Source organism: Xyrauchen texanus, chromosome 39 (genome assembly GCF_025860055.1).
Source record: "Xyrauchen texanus isolate HMW12.3.18 chromosome 39, RBS_HiC_50CHRs, whole genome shotgun sequence".
Lineage (NCBI taxonomy): Eukaryota > Metazoa > Chordata > Actinopteri > Cypriniformes > Catostomidae > Xyrauchen > Xyrauchen texanus.
Genome location: NC_068314.1, coordinates 17,449,582 through 17,467,593, shown reverse-complemented (window position 1 = coordinate 17,467,593; position 18,012 = coordinate 17,449,582). Strand labels below are relative to the sequence as shown.

General features: G+C 37.4%; 1 protein-coding gene across 2 annotated transcripts in view; it reads left to right on the top strand.

Moving 5' to 3' along the window:
• LOC127632683 (cAMP-specific 3',5'-cyclic phosphodiesterase 4D-like) overlaps nt 1-18,012 on the top strand; it is a 102,676-nt gene that overhangs the window by 36,044 nt on the left and 48,620 nt on the right. Inside the window, exon 1 of one of the 2 annotated variants that reach the window (XM_052111425.1) lies at nt 12,309-12,998. The exons of the other annotated variant lie outside the window; for it this stretch is intronic. Coding sequence (XP_051967385.1) covers nt 12,916-12,998 — 83 coding nt within the window. The 5' untranslated portion in view covers nt 12,309-12,915. Of the gene's footprint in view, nt 1-12,308; nt 12,999-18,012 lie in introns of those variants that run through there. 2 annotated transcript variants of the gene reach the window in all.

Sequence of the window (18,012 nt, the reverse complement as noted above, 5' to 3'; positions counted from 1 at the left end):
GTGACTTATGGATTTAAAAACACAAGATGTGCTGCATGACCGTGTGATTGCTTAATTTATTAAACAGGAAAGGAGGGCTGACCCATTTTCACTTCTAGTAAATTGATAAGTGCGTTTTACATTGTTAGAGCAACATCAGGAGTTTTCTAAGTGTAAATTAGGCGGCTTGAGAATTCCGTGTCGGATCAAGTTTTGAAAAGTAGTGCTTCTTTCCATTCAAATCGGAAAGTCGGATTTTACAACTTCCTACTTGGAAAAGTGCAATGGGATGCATCTTTGAGTCAGAATTACAACTTGTATGCTCGTGCAGAAATTCTCAACTCTGATTTCGCCGAGATACAGGTGCATGATTTCACACAAGCATGTCGACACTCAGGGACATGTACAAAGTAAGTGATAAACATTCACTTTATTTAGTAATATTGATAAATGAGTTTGTTTCCACATTACATGATATTAAAGCTTGTTTAACAAACGCCTGCTGCAGAAACAGGTGTATAAAACATTATAATCTCTTCTGATAATCGTACACCTGAAGCACAAATGCTTGCACTGCAGCAATGTTTATCAGTTCGGTTGCTAGGAGACATCTTTAATGAGAGTCAAACACCTGCTAAGCTAACAGGAGCGTTGCCGTTCCAAATATCGGGGAATGGATTGCATTTATGGTCGGAGATTTCAAGTAGGAATATCCCACATCCAACTTGAATGGAACGCAGCATTACATGTACCCTCATGAAACGAAATTTATTGCAAGCAACATTTAAATAGCTAATATTACTAGATAGATTTTTCCAGGTATAATAGATCTCCTTGGCAGATTCATATGATAAATTATGATTTTTGAATGTCTGTTCGGGAGACGTTCATTTCACAAAACAGTCATGCTGCTGTTAAAATTAGGCTTGGTTGAGCATTAAGTGTCATTTCAAGTTCTGGCTTTTGTTGATGGAAGTGTTTTTAAAATATCAATTTGTATTTCTAGTTAGCTGCGACATAACATATGACACCCAAAGGCATAGGGTGTCTTATTCATTGTGAAACTGTGTTTTCTTAATGGTGTGAATCACACTGATGGTCTGAAAAATGCACAGCCCACCACTGGTATACAGTATATGAAAAATATATTTTTTAAGAGATTATTGTCACTAAATCATAATGTTGATATTATGCACTGCTAGTGCTTGAAGTGGGGTGGTACGCAGTACCTGCACTTCTATCATTTACTCTACAGCGTACCGGCAGTTTTTCTTGCATACCACCACTTCTTAGAGTCTCTCGGTACGATGTAATATCTTTATTTAGTCAGTGGTTCGATGAGGTCAGCCAATCAATTTATCTGACCTTCCAAATGATTTTGATGAAATCACAGCAGTAAACATCCGAGCCCTCTCTGCGCAAAACTCAGTGGTGAGTTGAACAACACTCAACATGTGCAACAACAGCATCGGTGTTCGTCAAGCGATCCATGGTCCAGTTCCGGAGAAGAGCGCATGTTTAAGCTTGTCTGGGCATAGTTCAGTTACACTCTTTTCCAAAACATGAACCAGCAACTTTTAGGTGAGCCGTTTTATTGTGTCTTATTCAATCAAATGTATTTATGCAAAATGTTTAGCTGCTGGGTGCTGTCAAATGTACAGTCTTAAAAAAAATTTCAGTTCATATGCACAACCTTTTTTCACAAAAGTTAATCGATGATGAAAACGGAAGCTTCCAATAAAATACACAGGACATTTTTTTTAATCTCAATTATTTTCTGTAGTGCTCGTAAAAAGATTGTGAAGTGTCACTGAACTTGCATAAATCCTGACAGTGTTTAGTTCTACATACAGATGTGTGTCACTGTGCTGAACATCATCAAATCAGTTTGTTCGTTGTTTCTTATGATCATTGTTTTATCTGAACAGGTATCTGGCTCCTGTGTACAGGACAATAAATGGCTAATTGTCCCATCATTGAATGGGAGGATAATAATAATAAAAAAGGAAAATCAGACATAATGCTCTTTTTTTGTTTTAGGCTACATTATTTTGTGTAAAAAGAAAGTTCAACATTAGATTGCCATTGTTCTCTTATGTGGGTTGATATTTTCAAAGATACAGTCTTAAGGAGGTCTTAATATTCTTCCTCAGATTTCATAAACAATAACCCTATATTGTATGTTTTTATTTTCAAAGTAAAGTTAATCAAAACCTAAACCAAAGCACATTTAAAGACTCTATGCTTCTTGTTTTTTTTTTCATGTTGGCATGCACTTTAGAGTTAATTATTGACAAAGCCTGGTAAAAAGGGATATTTTTATGACTCATGCTTCCCAGTGCCTCACTTTGATCTTGCACTTTTTCCTCTTTCCTAATCTGAAGTCTGGATTGCCAGTTTATAGACTAATTGCAAAATAAAAGTTGTGTGGCTTTTAGTTTATGTCTATTAGATTTGAAGCCATTTATATACTAGTGTACTCATAAACACTGACACAATTAACTTTTAGCACATTTAAGCATTATGTATGTAGTCTTTGTCTGCCGGAAATACAGACCAAAATATTCATGACACACTGCACTCACTCATTTTGTCGAATATAATGCAAATAGCAAATATCAAGTTCATGGTTGTGACATGAACTTAAGGCTATTGGCTTTTTAAAAAAAGGGGAGGGGCCCATTGATAAATCCAGTGCCAACTTCCTGTTTCAAGAGAAACATGTCAACATAGGAAAGAAAATTCAAAGGAACTCCAAACATGAACGCTTTAGTCTTGTGTGTGTGCTTGGCCTATTTGAAATGATGTTAAACGCTTTTACAGCATTTGCTTGGTTAGGGTCACCATGTCATCAGTAACACACAGGGACAAAATTTCCCATTTATTAAGAAGGGGGATGGGACAAACACAGTGTGTCTCACGATGATAACAGATGGCTGAACAGTACAAAACAAATGGTCCTGCTTCAGTTCTCCATGACACAAACAATATCCACCTGTTCCCTCAAGCACAAATAATCAGTTTCTATTTCCTGATAGAAAAGATAGAACATGAAAACATCAGAGTGAGAAAATGTCTAAAAATCTAAATATAAATGTTCACAGGTCGCTTTAGCAGGAGCGACACATGCGCTTATTGTTAGACTGTCTCACTTGAATGCCGGGAAGAGATAAAAGAACATATTTCACGGTGATGGCCTTGAGTGGAACATTCTGGTGAAATATGACTGGAAAACTCTTTTGTTTCATCAAGTCAGGACTCTTGCTTGTCTGTAAATCAAAGCTTGATTGTATTAACTCAAACAAAATTTTTTGACATTTTCTGAACCATGTTTATATTAGCATCTGCTGCTGAACGCGTTTAGATGTGCTCTACAACATGGAACCTCCCTCCAGTCCGGCTGCAAAATAATCCTTTTTATTTCTGAGATAATGAGTTTCCCCCGCTGAATTTAATATACAACAAAGTTAGGTCATGTGACAACAATGTAGTAACATTTGATAAGTTTGGAACACTACATAGGCAGCTACGTCAAGCATAATGCAAATAGCCTTCCTAGAGTTAGTCCATGAGAGACTCACAGTTGATTCCAATGAGGTTGACATTAGCATGTTGCTAAGCTAGCTAATGATGCAATACTTCAATAAGCATAAAAATACATAGTACACACAAATATTGAGTAAAATAGTACATTTTAATTTGGTATTATTCAAAGTTTTATCAATACTTATAATTAATCAAAAACACATACATTTATAGTCAACATTTCTCTTGCTTCGTCCACCACCTTGAAAGATCTTCAGCTTTTGTAACAGACTTTACATCGGAAGTGCATCTGATGCCTTAAAATGCAGTAAATGCTGCATCCCAAAACTTGAAGATGCTACCTTTAGAGGCTGTATACGGAGGTAGGATGAACTAAGGTGCTTTTAAATCTGTTCTGAGACCAGTTTCCTTAAGAGTACCACTCGTTAAAAAAACGCTGTCGGTTAAGCCATGAGCTGATTATGCAGCAAGTTCAGCTGCCTACATTTTTGGATACTGCCAGCATAGATAGGCAGCATTTACATGTACCTCTCACCCATTCCCCCCAGAATCTATGCCCCAGTCAGTGCACTATGTTCAGGAACAGAGCTTGTCTGTAAATACTGTGAAGATCTCTGTTAGCCCCATCTGCTGGTTGGATTTTGTGGGAACAGCTTTGTTTTTCCTGAAATGAGAGCTGTGTTTGCTGTAAAATTGTAATGTGATGGTGCACAGATGGTGGCAGACAGATATGTTGTTTAACACCAGCTGTTATACAGATGATGATGAAGGTGATTATAATAAGGATTAAGATCAGTATAATCTGAAGAGTGAATGCATACCATTTTGCTGTTCCATTATATAAAAAAAATTCTAATCATTTTTTAACTTAAACTCAAAAATGAAATGATGCATCTTATTCTCACAAACAACCTGCTTTAACCAAAGTTAATCCAGTTTTACTTTTTTTTTTTTTAGATTGAATTTAGGAAACACTTCACTGTGGAGATGAAAATTGGAAGGTTTATGCTTTTTATGCTTGCAACATAGAGTTACACTACATGGAATTGTTTTTACATAAAATGACATTTTCAAAGGGTCAGCACTTACCCTTTTTTCTACCCACAGTGCTGGTGCCCAGTCTGGCCCCCTTCCAAATATCTCTACTGAAGAAAAGGCAGTTCTGAGCCAAAACATTTGTTTGGCCTTTTAACCCCTTAAACCCTGGTTGGGTCCAGGATTGTGTAATCGGTTTCCCTTAAAATGTAAAAGTCCCTGGATACATAAATAGTCCTATGTGGTACGATTTGAGTACTTACAATCTGAACCTTTCCAAGAATTCCATCTCTTTGAATTTATGTTACATAAAATAACAAGATATGATCTGAAATCCTCGGCATCACAAAAGAGTGCCTCCCCGTGATAATGAGGTAGAAATATAAATGATTAATTAGGGCTGTCAATTGATTAAATATTTTTATCAAGTTAATTAGAAAGGCCCCCAAATAAAGATAATTCATATAAATGATGCATAATCATGTAAACGTTTATAAATGACCTACGTTTAGCCATGAAAATCTATTGGGCACAAGCTGATCACACATGACATGTTAAGCTATCGGTTTGCATGGCGTAAGCTGTTTCTTTTTCATGTGTTTTCGAGTAGCCAATCAGCTCACGTCTCTCTCTCTCTTTGCATAACATTTAAATAGCTCAGTCTTTCCATAGCAGTTCGCCGCATCATGCTGAAAGAGCTTAGCACTGAAACCCACCTCCATGCCCAGCTCGCACCTGTCTAGATCTGCTACATGGGATTGTATGTATCTCTAATTGTGCAGCAGCAAGTCTTTCATGCCCGATGCAGCATGTGTTCTGTTTTGAGCAGCATGTCCACATATAATACAGATTACAATTCAGTTTAAAATAAATTGCATTTTTATGGCAGATGAATAAAGCATTTATTAAACATTTTCCAAATTTGGCTTTGGAACACAATAAACTGTTTGTTTTATTCTCATCTCATTGATCAGGCTTACAGTTGATGTAATCTGTTTTTTAACAGTCATCATGACAATTCTTATGATTTTAAAAAGTCATTTATTGCCATACTGACATGTACTGATCATGATACAAACAACTGCAACACACTGACTGTGAGAAGACTAGTAATTGTCACTCGTAAACTAGTGCTGAGCCTGGAAATCACATGTCAAATGAACGAAGACTCAGATCCGAACTCCGAAGACCGTCTCTCTAGGTGAACTAATCAATTCTGTTTCCTGTAGATCCTATGCAACTATCACATGATGGACAAAATGAACGAAATTACTTGAAAAAAGATTTGTTCAATTTTGCTGAATGAGACTCAAAGATCCAAGTCAGTAAAATGATCCGATCTTCCCATCACTAGTTGGGACATCACCTAAGTGAGCGGTTCTTATTTTGTGCTGCCACCTACAGAGAAAAACTGTACTTTAGGCATGATTCATTGACATGGTTTAATCGACAGCACTATTATGAATAGAAACGTTTTTCAAATAGTACTAAACTAGACACGTAATTTATCAAATAACAGCTCTCTTTTATTTTGTTGCTATAACACCACAGTTTGAATTATTATCAAAATCTAACTCACAAAGTGATATACTGTACATTATTATCTCTGTAAGACAACAAAGACAAATATCTCATGTCTGCTCCAATTACTGCTTCTGTAAGGCCCAAGTAGCCACAAATATCTACATCAGCTCTTACCCTAGGTAGTGTTTTGTTCTGAAATGAGCCATTTTAGACTTGTCTGTGAGCTTGCTTGGGTAAATAATCCATTGTTGAGTCCAAAACAAAATATGCTGTCCATGAGAAAAGCATTATGAATTATTTATCAGCAAAATATTTTTTTGACTACCAATGATGAAATATAATAGATCATTGCAAAGCTAAGCATTCACTGTAAAATGTAATAAGTTGACTTTATTTAAAAAAGGGAGTGAATATATTTATTTGGCTGAAGTAATGTGTACTATTGCTAGTTCACTTTACTTGAGCCCAATAAATGTAAGTGCAGCGTAGTTCTAGCGGGAAGACTAGCAGCTGTTCATCATCACACCATTAGCTGGGTAACTCCTAGCCAATCGCATGTAAGCCATTGGTTTATAAGTCTGCTCACAATCTATCACATTGCTGTTTCAGTGTGCTAACACAGCAACCTCCACCACCCTACCATCACCAGTTGAGCCCTGTCCCGCACGGGGGCAGGCTCCTTGCCCCTGCCTCCTATCTCTGACAGGATATGACGGTTCCGAGTACAACTCCCTCGGACTGGCAGACGTCAAAGAGAGACATTACTTTTCTGTTTTACATTCATCAAATAAATGGCATCTTAAAACTCACTCAAGCCTGCGTGTCTTCCCGATAGAAGTATATTTATCGTTAATCAAGTACATTTACTTAATCGGTGCAATTGGTTTACATGCTTTTTAAAGTAAGTCTAACTAATTCGATTTTACAGTGTTATAGCTTTTTAACGACACCTGGATTAAGTGTCTAGTCCACACAGAGGCCGAGATATTCAACAAAACAATGGGGATGGTGCGTGGGATCACAAAATAGATGGAATGCCTATGCATGAGCACATGACGAGTGTTCAGCTGAATTAGCACGCCAATTGCATTTCAGATCTGAATATTTTGATGAAAAGTGAAAGTGAAATTATTTTTCTTGGTATTTTCTAACACATTTTGCAGGGATATGGAGCAAACAGAACTGGTAGTCTACTGTTTGTTTATAAGGAGAGATTTTAAATTTGGGTGTGAAAAACTGCTGGTCGACAACCAAAATATGAAGAGTTTACAAAGATGATATGCCATGTCAGTTATGTCATCATTGTTCAATGTTTTTTTAATGAAGTTTGGTTCCTTTTATGCTTCTTGAACACCTGCACTGATGTGGATGGAACACAGTATTAAAAAACTTGCAACAGTGTTTCCTGCATCATACAGCTAGTAAAAATGTGTTTGAGCTTAGTTGTGAGTTTGCAGTCTGACTTGAATGTAATAACAGAGAGACTGGCCATAATGGAATACCATAATGTTACATGCAACAACAAACATACAATGTGACCAGTGTAGTCAAAGTTCCAAAACCAGAAACATTAACTTCCTTACTATTCTCTTACCTACTTGGGAATTTCTGCTGCGAGAACTGTCTTATTTAAAAACTCAGTACCGTTTATCAGACACATTGTGAATCACTTTGTTGTGGACACATTTCCTTTATTAGCATGCCTAACCTTTCCTCTACAGAGACTGAGCTTTCTCTGTTCTGGGTACAATGTTTTCGTATGCTTCTGGTCACATATAGTGCTTTGTTTTGTTACGCATCATGCACCACTGCAGATCATGCGAAGTCCTCCAGACTAAAGACTCAGCCACCTCCTGCGGGTTAACCTGGGTTTAAGTGATCAGATATGCCAAAATACTCATGAAGGCTTTGAAAGGATGCTTTTGTTGGGTTTAGGCTTAGATCTTCTCTGCCCCAGGTGCTGTCTTGCACTCTAATCAGCACCTGACTTGTGCACCAGTTCCATTTTTTGACAACATAACAATCCCTTTGTTCCCCTTTTAGAATTTTAGAATTTGTTTGTTTGTTCTCTGTTACTGCTACCCATATGTTGGTTTGAGCACTGGTTTTTGAAATGGTTTGCAAAATAATGTGTTTAGGGAGGTATTACTAAATCAAGAAAAAACAAGAGTGCTGTATGGTCTTACATCAGCACGGCTGTGATTACCTGTGGCCTAATCACAGCCATGCATATGTAGGGCGATACAGCACTGTAACAGGGTAAAAGGGGAAAGAAGGAAGCGAGAACCGGACAAAGCAACAAAGTAATATTTAATTAAACAAAAAGACACAAACATAAACACAAACGCATACAGGGCAGCTGCTTGTAGCTCTCTCTCTCCCGAACTGCCGCTTCCGGCCACCTTTATCACTCTCATTGGCTAGATCAGCCTGATTAGGGGCCAGGTGTGCATCATCACGGCCTGGCCCCGCCCTCCTCCTTGCCACAAGCACTCTTGCTCCTGTGATATTGCTTTGTTACATGCTATTAGTAGAAATAAAACACCTGTCGTAATAAGTTAATTAGCTCCGTGTCTGGGGCCCAACAGTACCAAACTGAAATAATTCTGTGCCCAGGGCCCAATATTTGGTGCTACACCCTGTCTATGAGACTAGGTTGGGCCACGCACAGGTGTACAGGCAACAAACCACACAGACAGCACAAAATGAGGTTGTGTTCTTTCATTGAAACACACAAAAAAATTACTTTCACTATCGTCTGTATTACTCAATCCTCCCTTATTCATGTACTCAAAAAATAATGTAATCAAGGTAACTTAAATTAACTGAGTTAATTCAACAAATAATGGGTCTTGTCAGTTTAACTTCATCCATGTGGATTGGGACAACATAAATATTTTTTTATTGGGATAACTGAAACTGGGCAGAGGAGTTTTAGTTCCCAGCATGTGTTGCATAGCACTCGACATGGAAAGTACATTTGAAAATTAAGTGTTATTTTATGTGTCTTTGTACAAGATTAATATATGTGGGAGACTTGTTTGTGTTTAATGTTTTGTTGAGATCTAGAAGAATTTTTGTTATGTTGTAGTTTTGGGGGTAACCATCATGGTGAAGAGTGGAGTTTTAGCCAGGGTTGAAGATCAATACATTTTAAGTTTCTACAAATTGTTTTACCCATTGAACAATTGCTGTGCTAACCATAGCATGGTGACCAAGTTGCACTCAGTATTGCTTCCCACCAGAATGTTGTTAGCATACTAAAATTTTCTGTCACGAGGGCTATGATCACACTGCAGCTGAATGAAAGCACATAATAATTGGATGTCCGTCAGTTCCTTTGTAAAATAAATAAATAAATAAAAAAGATTATAGGCTTATTATATTGCTGAGTTGGGTTCAGCAATTCTTTCAAATTATTTGTGATTAATAAAATATTAAACAAAAAGTACTAGACAGATTTACATTAACAGTGGTCTCAACTCATATTACTCTTTCAGAAAACACTGTTAATATTGGGGTATTAACATTTGGTAGTTTCATGTGTTACTATCTTCCTCTTTCCTCTAACTCTTCAGAAATGTTTTGTAGGTTTGGTTCTCTGGTTTGTGTGCAACTGTGTTGTATTTTGTTGTTAGGATTGCTGTGGTGGACCTGTTTTTAGATAAACAAAATTTGCTTTCACTTGAACATCCAATTTCGCGAGCTCGGCTGCATGGACTGCAGCTCTCGTGACCTAAAGGAATGCAACGGTCACTCAACAGTTGAATTAAATAATTTGATCAGATTAATATCTGCATTTCATTTCTATTCATTTTCTCTCACAGATTGTGTTTTTGAAATTACTTTTAGGCTTCATAAATCACTTTGCGGGTGCAATTTGATTAATTTGCATCAACACCCTATTGCAGGTTTCAAAGCATGCCTCTAAATTGCATATTCATTTTGGGGGAAACACACAAAAATTGCTAAGATGTGCTATTTTGCGCATCTGAAAGACGCAATCCTCAAAAGACTACGTTATTAGATCAGCTCAGACCTTTTTTGCGCATGCTATCAAGTTTGCATATGTTTTTATACATGCAAATCTTTGGTAAATTATGGCCTTAGTGTAATTCTTCCTGAAGTCAGATATTTTTTCCACACAAGGGATATGACCAGCTTGAAGATGATGACTGTAACTTTCTTTTTATTTTTGTAATAAGCAGTGCATTACTGCTTATTACAAATAAGCAATATGAGAAGCATGTACATTACTTCTGGAAATTAGGAGAACTTCATTCCTGAAAATGTTGGGATAATTGGCGCTATGCTTTCTTATGCACCATTTGGAGGATTTGAAACAGAGCTCAGGTAATGAGTGATATTGGCTCTTTGCAGCTCATCTGGATGATAAAAACAGGCCAAGATGACTATATTTTTCATTCAGCTTCATATTTATTTGAAACCCTTCAAAACAGTCTGTACATTACAATCTCTGCTTTGAAACAGAGCTCAGGTAATGAGTGATATTGGCTCTTTGCAGCTCATCTGGATGATAAAAACAGGCCAAGATAACTATATTTTTCATTCATCTTCATTTTTTATTCGAAACCCTTCAAAACATTCAAATTTCTGCTAGGAAGCTCTGCGGTAACCTGAAACATCCAAATCAGAGATGCATGCAGCTTTAGGCCTGTTTGCTTGATGGCACAGACTCAGGCAGTGGAGTCTTGCTCCTATCATGACATGTTTAATTATCTTAACAGTGGTGATATCAAAGCAGATTGCTAGGTGTTAAGAATATTGTCTGATCTGTAACTGTGATGAGGAGGAGGGCGTGGCCGGGCCATGAGGGTGCACGTCGGTGTTGAATCAGCTGATCATCGGGAGAGCGAAGAGAGAGAGAGAGAGAGAGAGAGAGAGAGAGAGAGAGACGCACGTGGCTGTGTTGCCTGTGTGTCCTTATGTTTATTTTATGTTGAGTTTCTTATTAAACTTTATGTTGACTGTTCAGCTGGTTCCAGCCTCCTCCTTGCCCATCCTTTAACTTGTTACAGTGGTGCTGAACCCCGGAATGGAAGAGGGATGTGCAGTCGCGGAGTCCTCGCTGCTGCCATCCTCCAGGGGAGCAGCCGTGGCCATCTGCCTGAGGACGGAGGAGTTGCTGCCGGCCACCAAGAGTCGGAGGAACTGCTGCCGTCCACCTAAGAAGGGGAGGAGTGGTTCCATCCACCAGGGGCCGAAGGACTCTTCAACTCTTAGAGGAGCGAGCTGGCATCTGCCAGAGGGCAAGGAGCGGTTGAGGACCAGGCGACAGCGTGTCCGGGAGCCGCCGAGCAATTTTTTCTCTCACTCTGCTCTCTCTCTCTCCGTGTGTCTCCGCTCACCCTTTCCCTCTCCCCACGCCGCTCCTTGTCTCTCCCCCAGGTTCACAATAGGCAAGGTGGACCACCGGCTGACAGAATGGCCGGAAGGGCAACGTCTCCCCTCCAGAGATGGGGGAGTTACTCAGACTGGTGTTAGGGGTGGAGGAGGAGTGTGACGAGGAGGATGGCATGGCCGGGCCGTGAGGGTGCATGGGTGCTTCTTGCCCATCCTTTAACTGTTACAGTAACATTGCCAAAATTTTATTCTGATAAGACACGGCACTGAACTGAATTTCTGAACTGGCACAGGACTAGACTAACGTTTCAATTGGGTACTGTTCTGGAATGAAGAAATTAAATTCTGATCAGACACAGTACCAAACTGAAGCACCGATTAATGTCTCATTACACTTATGCCCTCTGATCTTACATGGTAATGAACTGAGGTTTTGTTTAGACTCGGTATGGAACTGAACTTCTAATACACCGATCAATGCAGTGCTGAAGTTCTAAAAGTTTAGATCAGGTCAGTCTCTCATTGAAGGGAAGAAATGTGGGCAAAGGAAGTGTGGAATAAAGTATGCAGACATCAAAATATGCATGTCAGAGCAGCACTCTCTATGATTGTGTGTGTTTTTATCATCTCATGCTGTGTGCTTTGCTATATTGCTCTGATGGAAGGCAAACAGGAGCCACCCATCCCAGGCTGTTCACAAAACACACAAACAGAGATGTACATATACACTGCTGATGCATGTGACTGCACACCACCCTCCTCTCTCTCTCTCTCTCTCTCTCTCTCTCTCTTACTTTTCTTTTCTTGCTCTTTCCCTCCCATCTGTCATTTAGCCCAAGAAACACTAATATGGAAACTTAGCAGGACTTCGTACCTCAAAATAGCCTCTCTAGGGAGACCCACTAAGGTTAAAGGCTGTTGTTTAGATTTTTTCCTTTCTTTTTGTACTGCGTAATGGAGAGAGAAATCATAGATTTTGTGAGTTTTGTCACTCAGTTTTAAAGCAAGTTGAGGTTTTTCAAGGTGAGTCAATGTAGAAGTGAAGTTCAGACACAGAACCAGATAAAAGTTCTGATTTGACACCATATCAAACTCTTTTCTGATGGGATACAGTATCGAACTGATGTTCTGATTGGACACAGACAGAGTACTGGACTGACATGCAGAAGTGTATCTTATCAGGAGGCATCCACTCCTGAGGACATCCTAGCAGCTCTTTATGCTGTTGTTTATCAGACACTGAGGATGGTGTTCTGTGAATGCATGGAACCAGGACAGGGACTAAAGTGTTAGACTTTCATTCCTGTCCCTGATGTTTTCAACTGTCTGAACATGGTTTTACCTGCCTGCTTACTCGGTTGAGCTTGGGAATACACCGGCACTCTTTTGTCATGCTGAGGATTTTTTTTGTTACTGAAAAGTACTGGTAAAAGGCCAAGGTTAATAGCCGTCCTGCAACTTTTTGATATGACGCACAAGTATCCTTGTATCACCAGGAGGAATTCGCTCTTTAACTATGGCTCGACAAGGAGACGGCACTCTTGCATTGGGTAGGTTGCTCATGTTTGCTATTACACAAAACGTTTTCCATTTGTTATTGCTGCGAACAAAACTACACAGTGTGTTACAGTATGTGGGGTCTGCTGTTTCAAAGTTTCAGATTTTCATTGCTGAATTCAGAGGCAAGTAATTCAGCCAAAAAGGACAATTCTGTCATAATTTACTCATTCTTATGTTGTTCCAAATTCACATGACTTTCTTTGTATTCCGTGGAACATATTCACTAATCTAACGATTATTAGAATGATTATTTGTTACACTTCGCACAACTCATAAAAGAGGCGCTGCCAGTTTTGGAGTTTGTAGTTATTTACATGATCTGCTTTCGTATTATTTGAACTTTAATAAAGCTATAACGCATTAAATATAACTGCATTTAAGATGTAATGCCTGCGTGTTTCCTTTAAAAACGCTCAACATGCAAGTTTTGCTCCAGCTCCACTTGTTCCACAATGAGACTGCTTCTGTATTTACTTATTTTTAATTATTCCCTCATTCTTTGTGATCTATGTCACCTGAAGCTGTTTGGAAAGTTGAGAGTGCATCTGGACTGTGAGCTGTGTTGTCTTCCTCTCCTCAGTCAGGCGCGAGCTGCAGTACTGCGACAAAATCAAATGTTGACGTTGTCGATAACATCGACTACTATTTTCACTTCATTAGTGAAAATTTTCACACTATGCTGATGAACTGTACAATGACATTGTCACACCATACATGTTACTTTTCTCAGTGCTGGGCGGGATGGAAAAATATCAGTAGTTTGCGGTTAGTGAATAGGACATTTTATGTAATAATTTCCAGAGATTGCAGGAGCGGATTTGTATCTAAGGTACCACTCCTTGTAGTAAAGTGATACAAGCAAAGTATTCAATGTACAATGTCTCCAGTATAACAAAAAGCATCCTAAGTTTTGAATGCTGATCAACGAAGAATTCAGCTTTCAGGATTCAGGCCAAAAGGCACCCCCACTTCAGGACGACACATTTGTCTCTCATAGAAAACTGTTTTTAGTTAAATGACCACTTTAATGACAAGTTTCAATTAACAAAGTTAAATGCAAATGTTTAAGTTTGCAAGGTATAAAAAATAGGACCCGATTAAATTATTTTTTCTAATTCTGCTTTGTTTTCCCAAATTCAGTTTTCTATTCTTTTTTTTCTGAATTCCATGTTTAAAAGATTACATTTTTTAATGAAAACATGGCTAATCAAATGAATTAATATAGATATCATCAAATGAAATAATTGTATTAAATAAATTGCTTCAGTAACATCACAGCTGAATCTAAAACAGTTCGTTTTTGTCAAATACCGTGAGCACAACAGAGAATCACTGTATAAATTAAAAACTTACAGTACATCCAGTACAACAGCACACTTTCTTGTGAAATTTGCTTAAATATAATTATTCCTGATATAATAGTAGTAATAATATATGTATAACAATAATGATAACAATTATTATTATTATTATTATTATTATTATTATTAAAATGAAAATAAATTTTTTACCACAAAGTAGTAATATATATTTTTTGTCATAATTTCTTACATTTTGCACGTCCATTTAAACCAAACTTTTATTTTGATGGATCACTGTGTCAGTTTCTGTGTCTGTTTGACAGAAGTTTCTCACTTCTAGAAAAGCAGTTTGCTACGCGGTCTTTGATTGTTACACCGTAAGAGGCTGAAATTTCATTAAATAAACAGTCTGGAATGTGCTGCATGCTTGCATTAAATGAGCGTTTCACTTCCTGTAATCTAATACACAGATTAAAGAAGTCATAATGTGATGTTTTTAGCGGGTCAACGCATCCACATATCATTTTGAAGCATCTATCACAAGGGAACTGGATATTTCTAGCTTGAAACCAACATACCCAAAGTAAAACTCTTCCAGTTCTTGAACAAATTGGTCTACAAACTCAAACTTGGGCTTGTTTGAAAGTAGACACTTAGACATTTCTTATTCAAGAGTAAAAATGTATCCTTTTAGTGTAAAACAAATAGAGCTAGAGCTATTACAATATTTTGAATAGTGACCACAAATATTATTTATAAAATACTTTTTTATTTTTAAATATGCAAGACTATGCACAGTGCCTTTACCACTGGTTTGTATCAACTAAAAAACATCAGTTAGGTATGATTAACAAGTTGTTCACTAAGGATAAAAAAAAACATTATCAAAAAGTCTATATATTAACTTATTAAACAATATTAAATAATTTGCTAAAGTGAATAGAAAGAAATAACATACTTTTTATATATAGCTTATTAATGTATTAATAATGTAGGAACAATCATTTATAAATGATCAATTAACTATAAACTAATGCTTTACAAATACTTTATGCCATGTAGTTATATTATATTTATAGGATTCATAGCTTAGGATTAATATTAAACAATTTTACCTATATAACTTGCATAAATGCATATAAATCTTTACTTATATAAACTTTTATACTCAATGTGCTAACCAACTTACAGTTTTTTATGATTGCTTAAGCACGATTTTGAAAACAGGGCTCATTTTGCCAAAACACTACACACAATCAACACGACTACACGCACAAGTAGCAGAACACCTCAGATCTTTTTGCAAAATGTAACTCTTCGTTCAAAACTGTACAATAATTTATAAAAACCCAATTTTGACACTGTATGGCACACACGATTCATATGATCTGATTCTGTTTGAACCAGTTACACACTGCTGTGCTCAATCTAAAACACTTTTACCTTTTCTACTTTTCTAATGATATAGTTTGGGTTTTATTTGAGATATTGTTAGAGTAAAGTACCTGAATATATTGACCAAACACAACACACAAGGCCAGTGCTGCACGCTGATGAAAACATTTATTTCTCCCCACATTGTAAAATCAGTCAATACATCCATGCATTTCCAAAGGTTGCATTTGCACTGAAAATCAGAACAGAACATATTCTAAATAGAATATAGTACATACAGTAAACACATCAAAAACATTTGTGGAGACAAAAAAGAAAGCATGAATAAAAATAAAAAACCCTAAGCATCATCTCTTTGTCTAGCTGGATCTGCCATAGCACTTCGTCCACATCACAGGCTATGTTCTCTCTCACAAGACAGCGAGGGAAGAATCTTCTCGAATCCATCCTGGCAGTGACCTGCATCAATTAGGTAGCAGGCCCCCATCCATGGCTTGAATGAGGGGTATCCTGACATAGGGCTGGAGATTGTAAACCTTCCACCACCATACCAAAAACAACTCCTTAATGGGGTTAAGGAAGGGAGAGTATGGTGGGAGGTATTGGAATGAAAATTGTGGATGCTGATGAAACCAGTTTTGGACAAGAGCAGATCAGTGGAAAAATACATTGTCCCAGATGACAATGTATCTCATTTGCTCTGCATCCATTTGGTCTTCTGCTGTGAATGTGCTTATAGTTGTGCAGATCTGAGCTGAGCTTTTGCTCCTTGAGGGTCAGGTTTCACTAAATGTGTGTTATTTTAGTGTGTAAGCAATCATAAAAACCTGTAAAAATAATTGTCTAATCCAGCCCCACTCACACTTTTTTTGTAAATGGCATTAGCCATAGCCTTTTGACAGGCTTATCAAAATCTATAACTGTATTCACCTTAACAAATTTTAAACTTCAATTACCCTGACAGAATCAATCAGTGTTGGTCAAGCGGGTGAACATTTATATGTTATACTTTTGTTAAATTAATTACAAAATTACAGTAAATAAACTCTGTGCCCTTCATGTTTAAGGGTTGATAATGATGTAAGAACAGCGTCATTTTGCTATACTAGTTATTCTAGGGATCTTGGGTTACTATGTATGGTATGGATTTGTGGCAGTTACATTGTGCAATGCTAAATGAATGCAAATTTGTGTGTGTGTGGTGCATGTGTGATGTAAACAGGTAAACAAATGCATTAACCATATTTACTTTATGGATATCACAATTTGAGAGATTTTCAATTTCTTAAACTGTCTTTATTGATCGCATTAACCCCTTTTAGCCTGGACTGCTCATGCTTTAAATACACATTGAAAGACTACAAAAACTGTGTGATAGGAGTCAATATTGTGTGGCTATGGCCTTTTATTGCTAAAACTAAAGCAAAGCACTGCTCTATTATTAGGTCTGACTCTAAACTCCTCTTTGAGCTCAAATCTTTTCCAGATGTGCAAACGTCACAGTCAGGCATATGAGTTCAGCCTGCATTTCAGGACACTTCTCTGACTGTGTTTTAATTACACTGTCATATTCCATTAGAATCTTTAAACATAATAAACATGTCAGTGCAACTGTGTACAAACCAGTTTGCAACCACACAAACAAATGCAGAATGCAAACAAATAGCTACAATTAACTCCTACTTAAAGGTAAAATGTTTCTTTTGTTTTAACGTTAAAATGCTTTATTCTGTTCTACATTAATTTGCAAAGACAACAATAAGTAAGCCATTCGTGGGTTGACTTGAGAAGAAAACTCAAAACTTTGTTCTGTTTAAGGGATGTATCGACACGATACTGTTATCAGTATCGGATGTACTCTAACTCATTAAAATGTTCTGATACCAAAAACCGATACCACACAATCATGGGTGAATTAACCATATGGGCAATTGGGCGACTCTGAGGGGCACCAACTCAGGGCTGGTTAAAGTTGAAATAGAATACTAATATCGTAATTTTAACCCATGTGTGCGTGTGCGATTAGTTTAGATTCAAGCACATGGAAAATCCACAACTGACACTTATTATCAGAGTTGCAAAAAGAACATGTAAAAGAAGTCTGATTTGATAACATTGTTAAAGATAAATGTTACTTTGTACAACATTCACATTGCATTACTTCAAAGGCTACAGGAAGTTTACTTGGAATTGATGTCCTGCAATGGAACACAAGGACGTTTGCGTTCCACACCGTACATGCAACGGCAATTTTTCGCAAGCGCAGTAAGAGGACTTAAGCATTTTCATATGTTTCAGTGTGGACAAG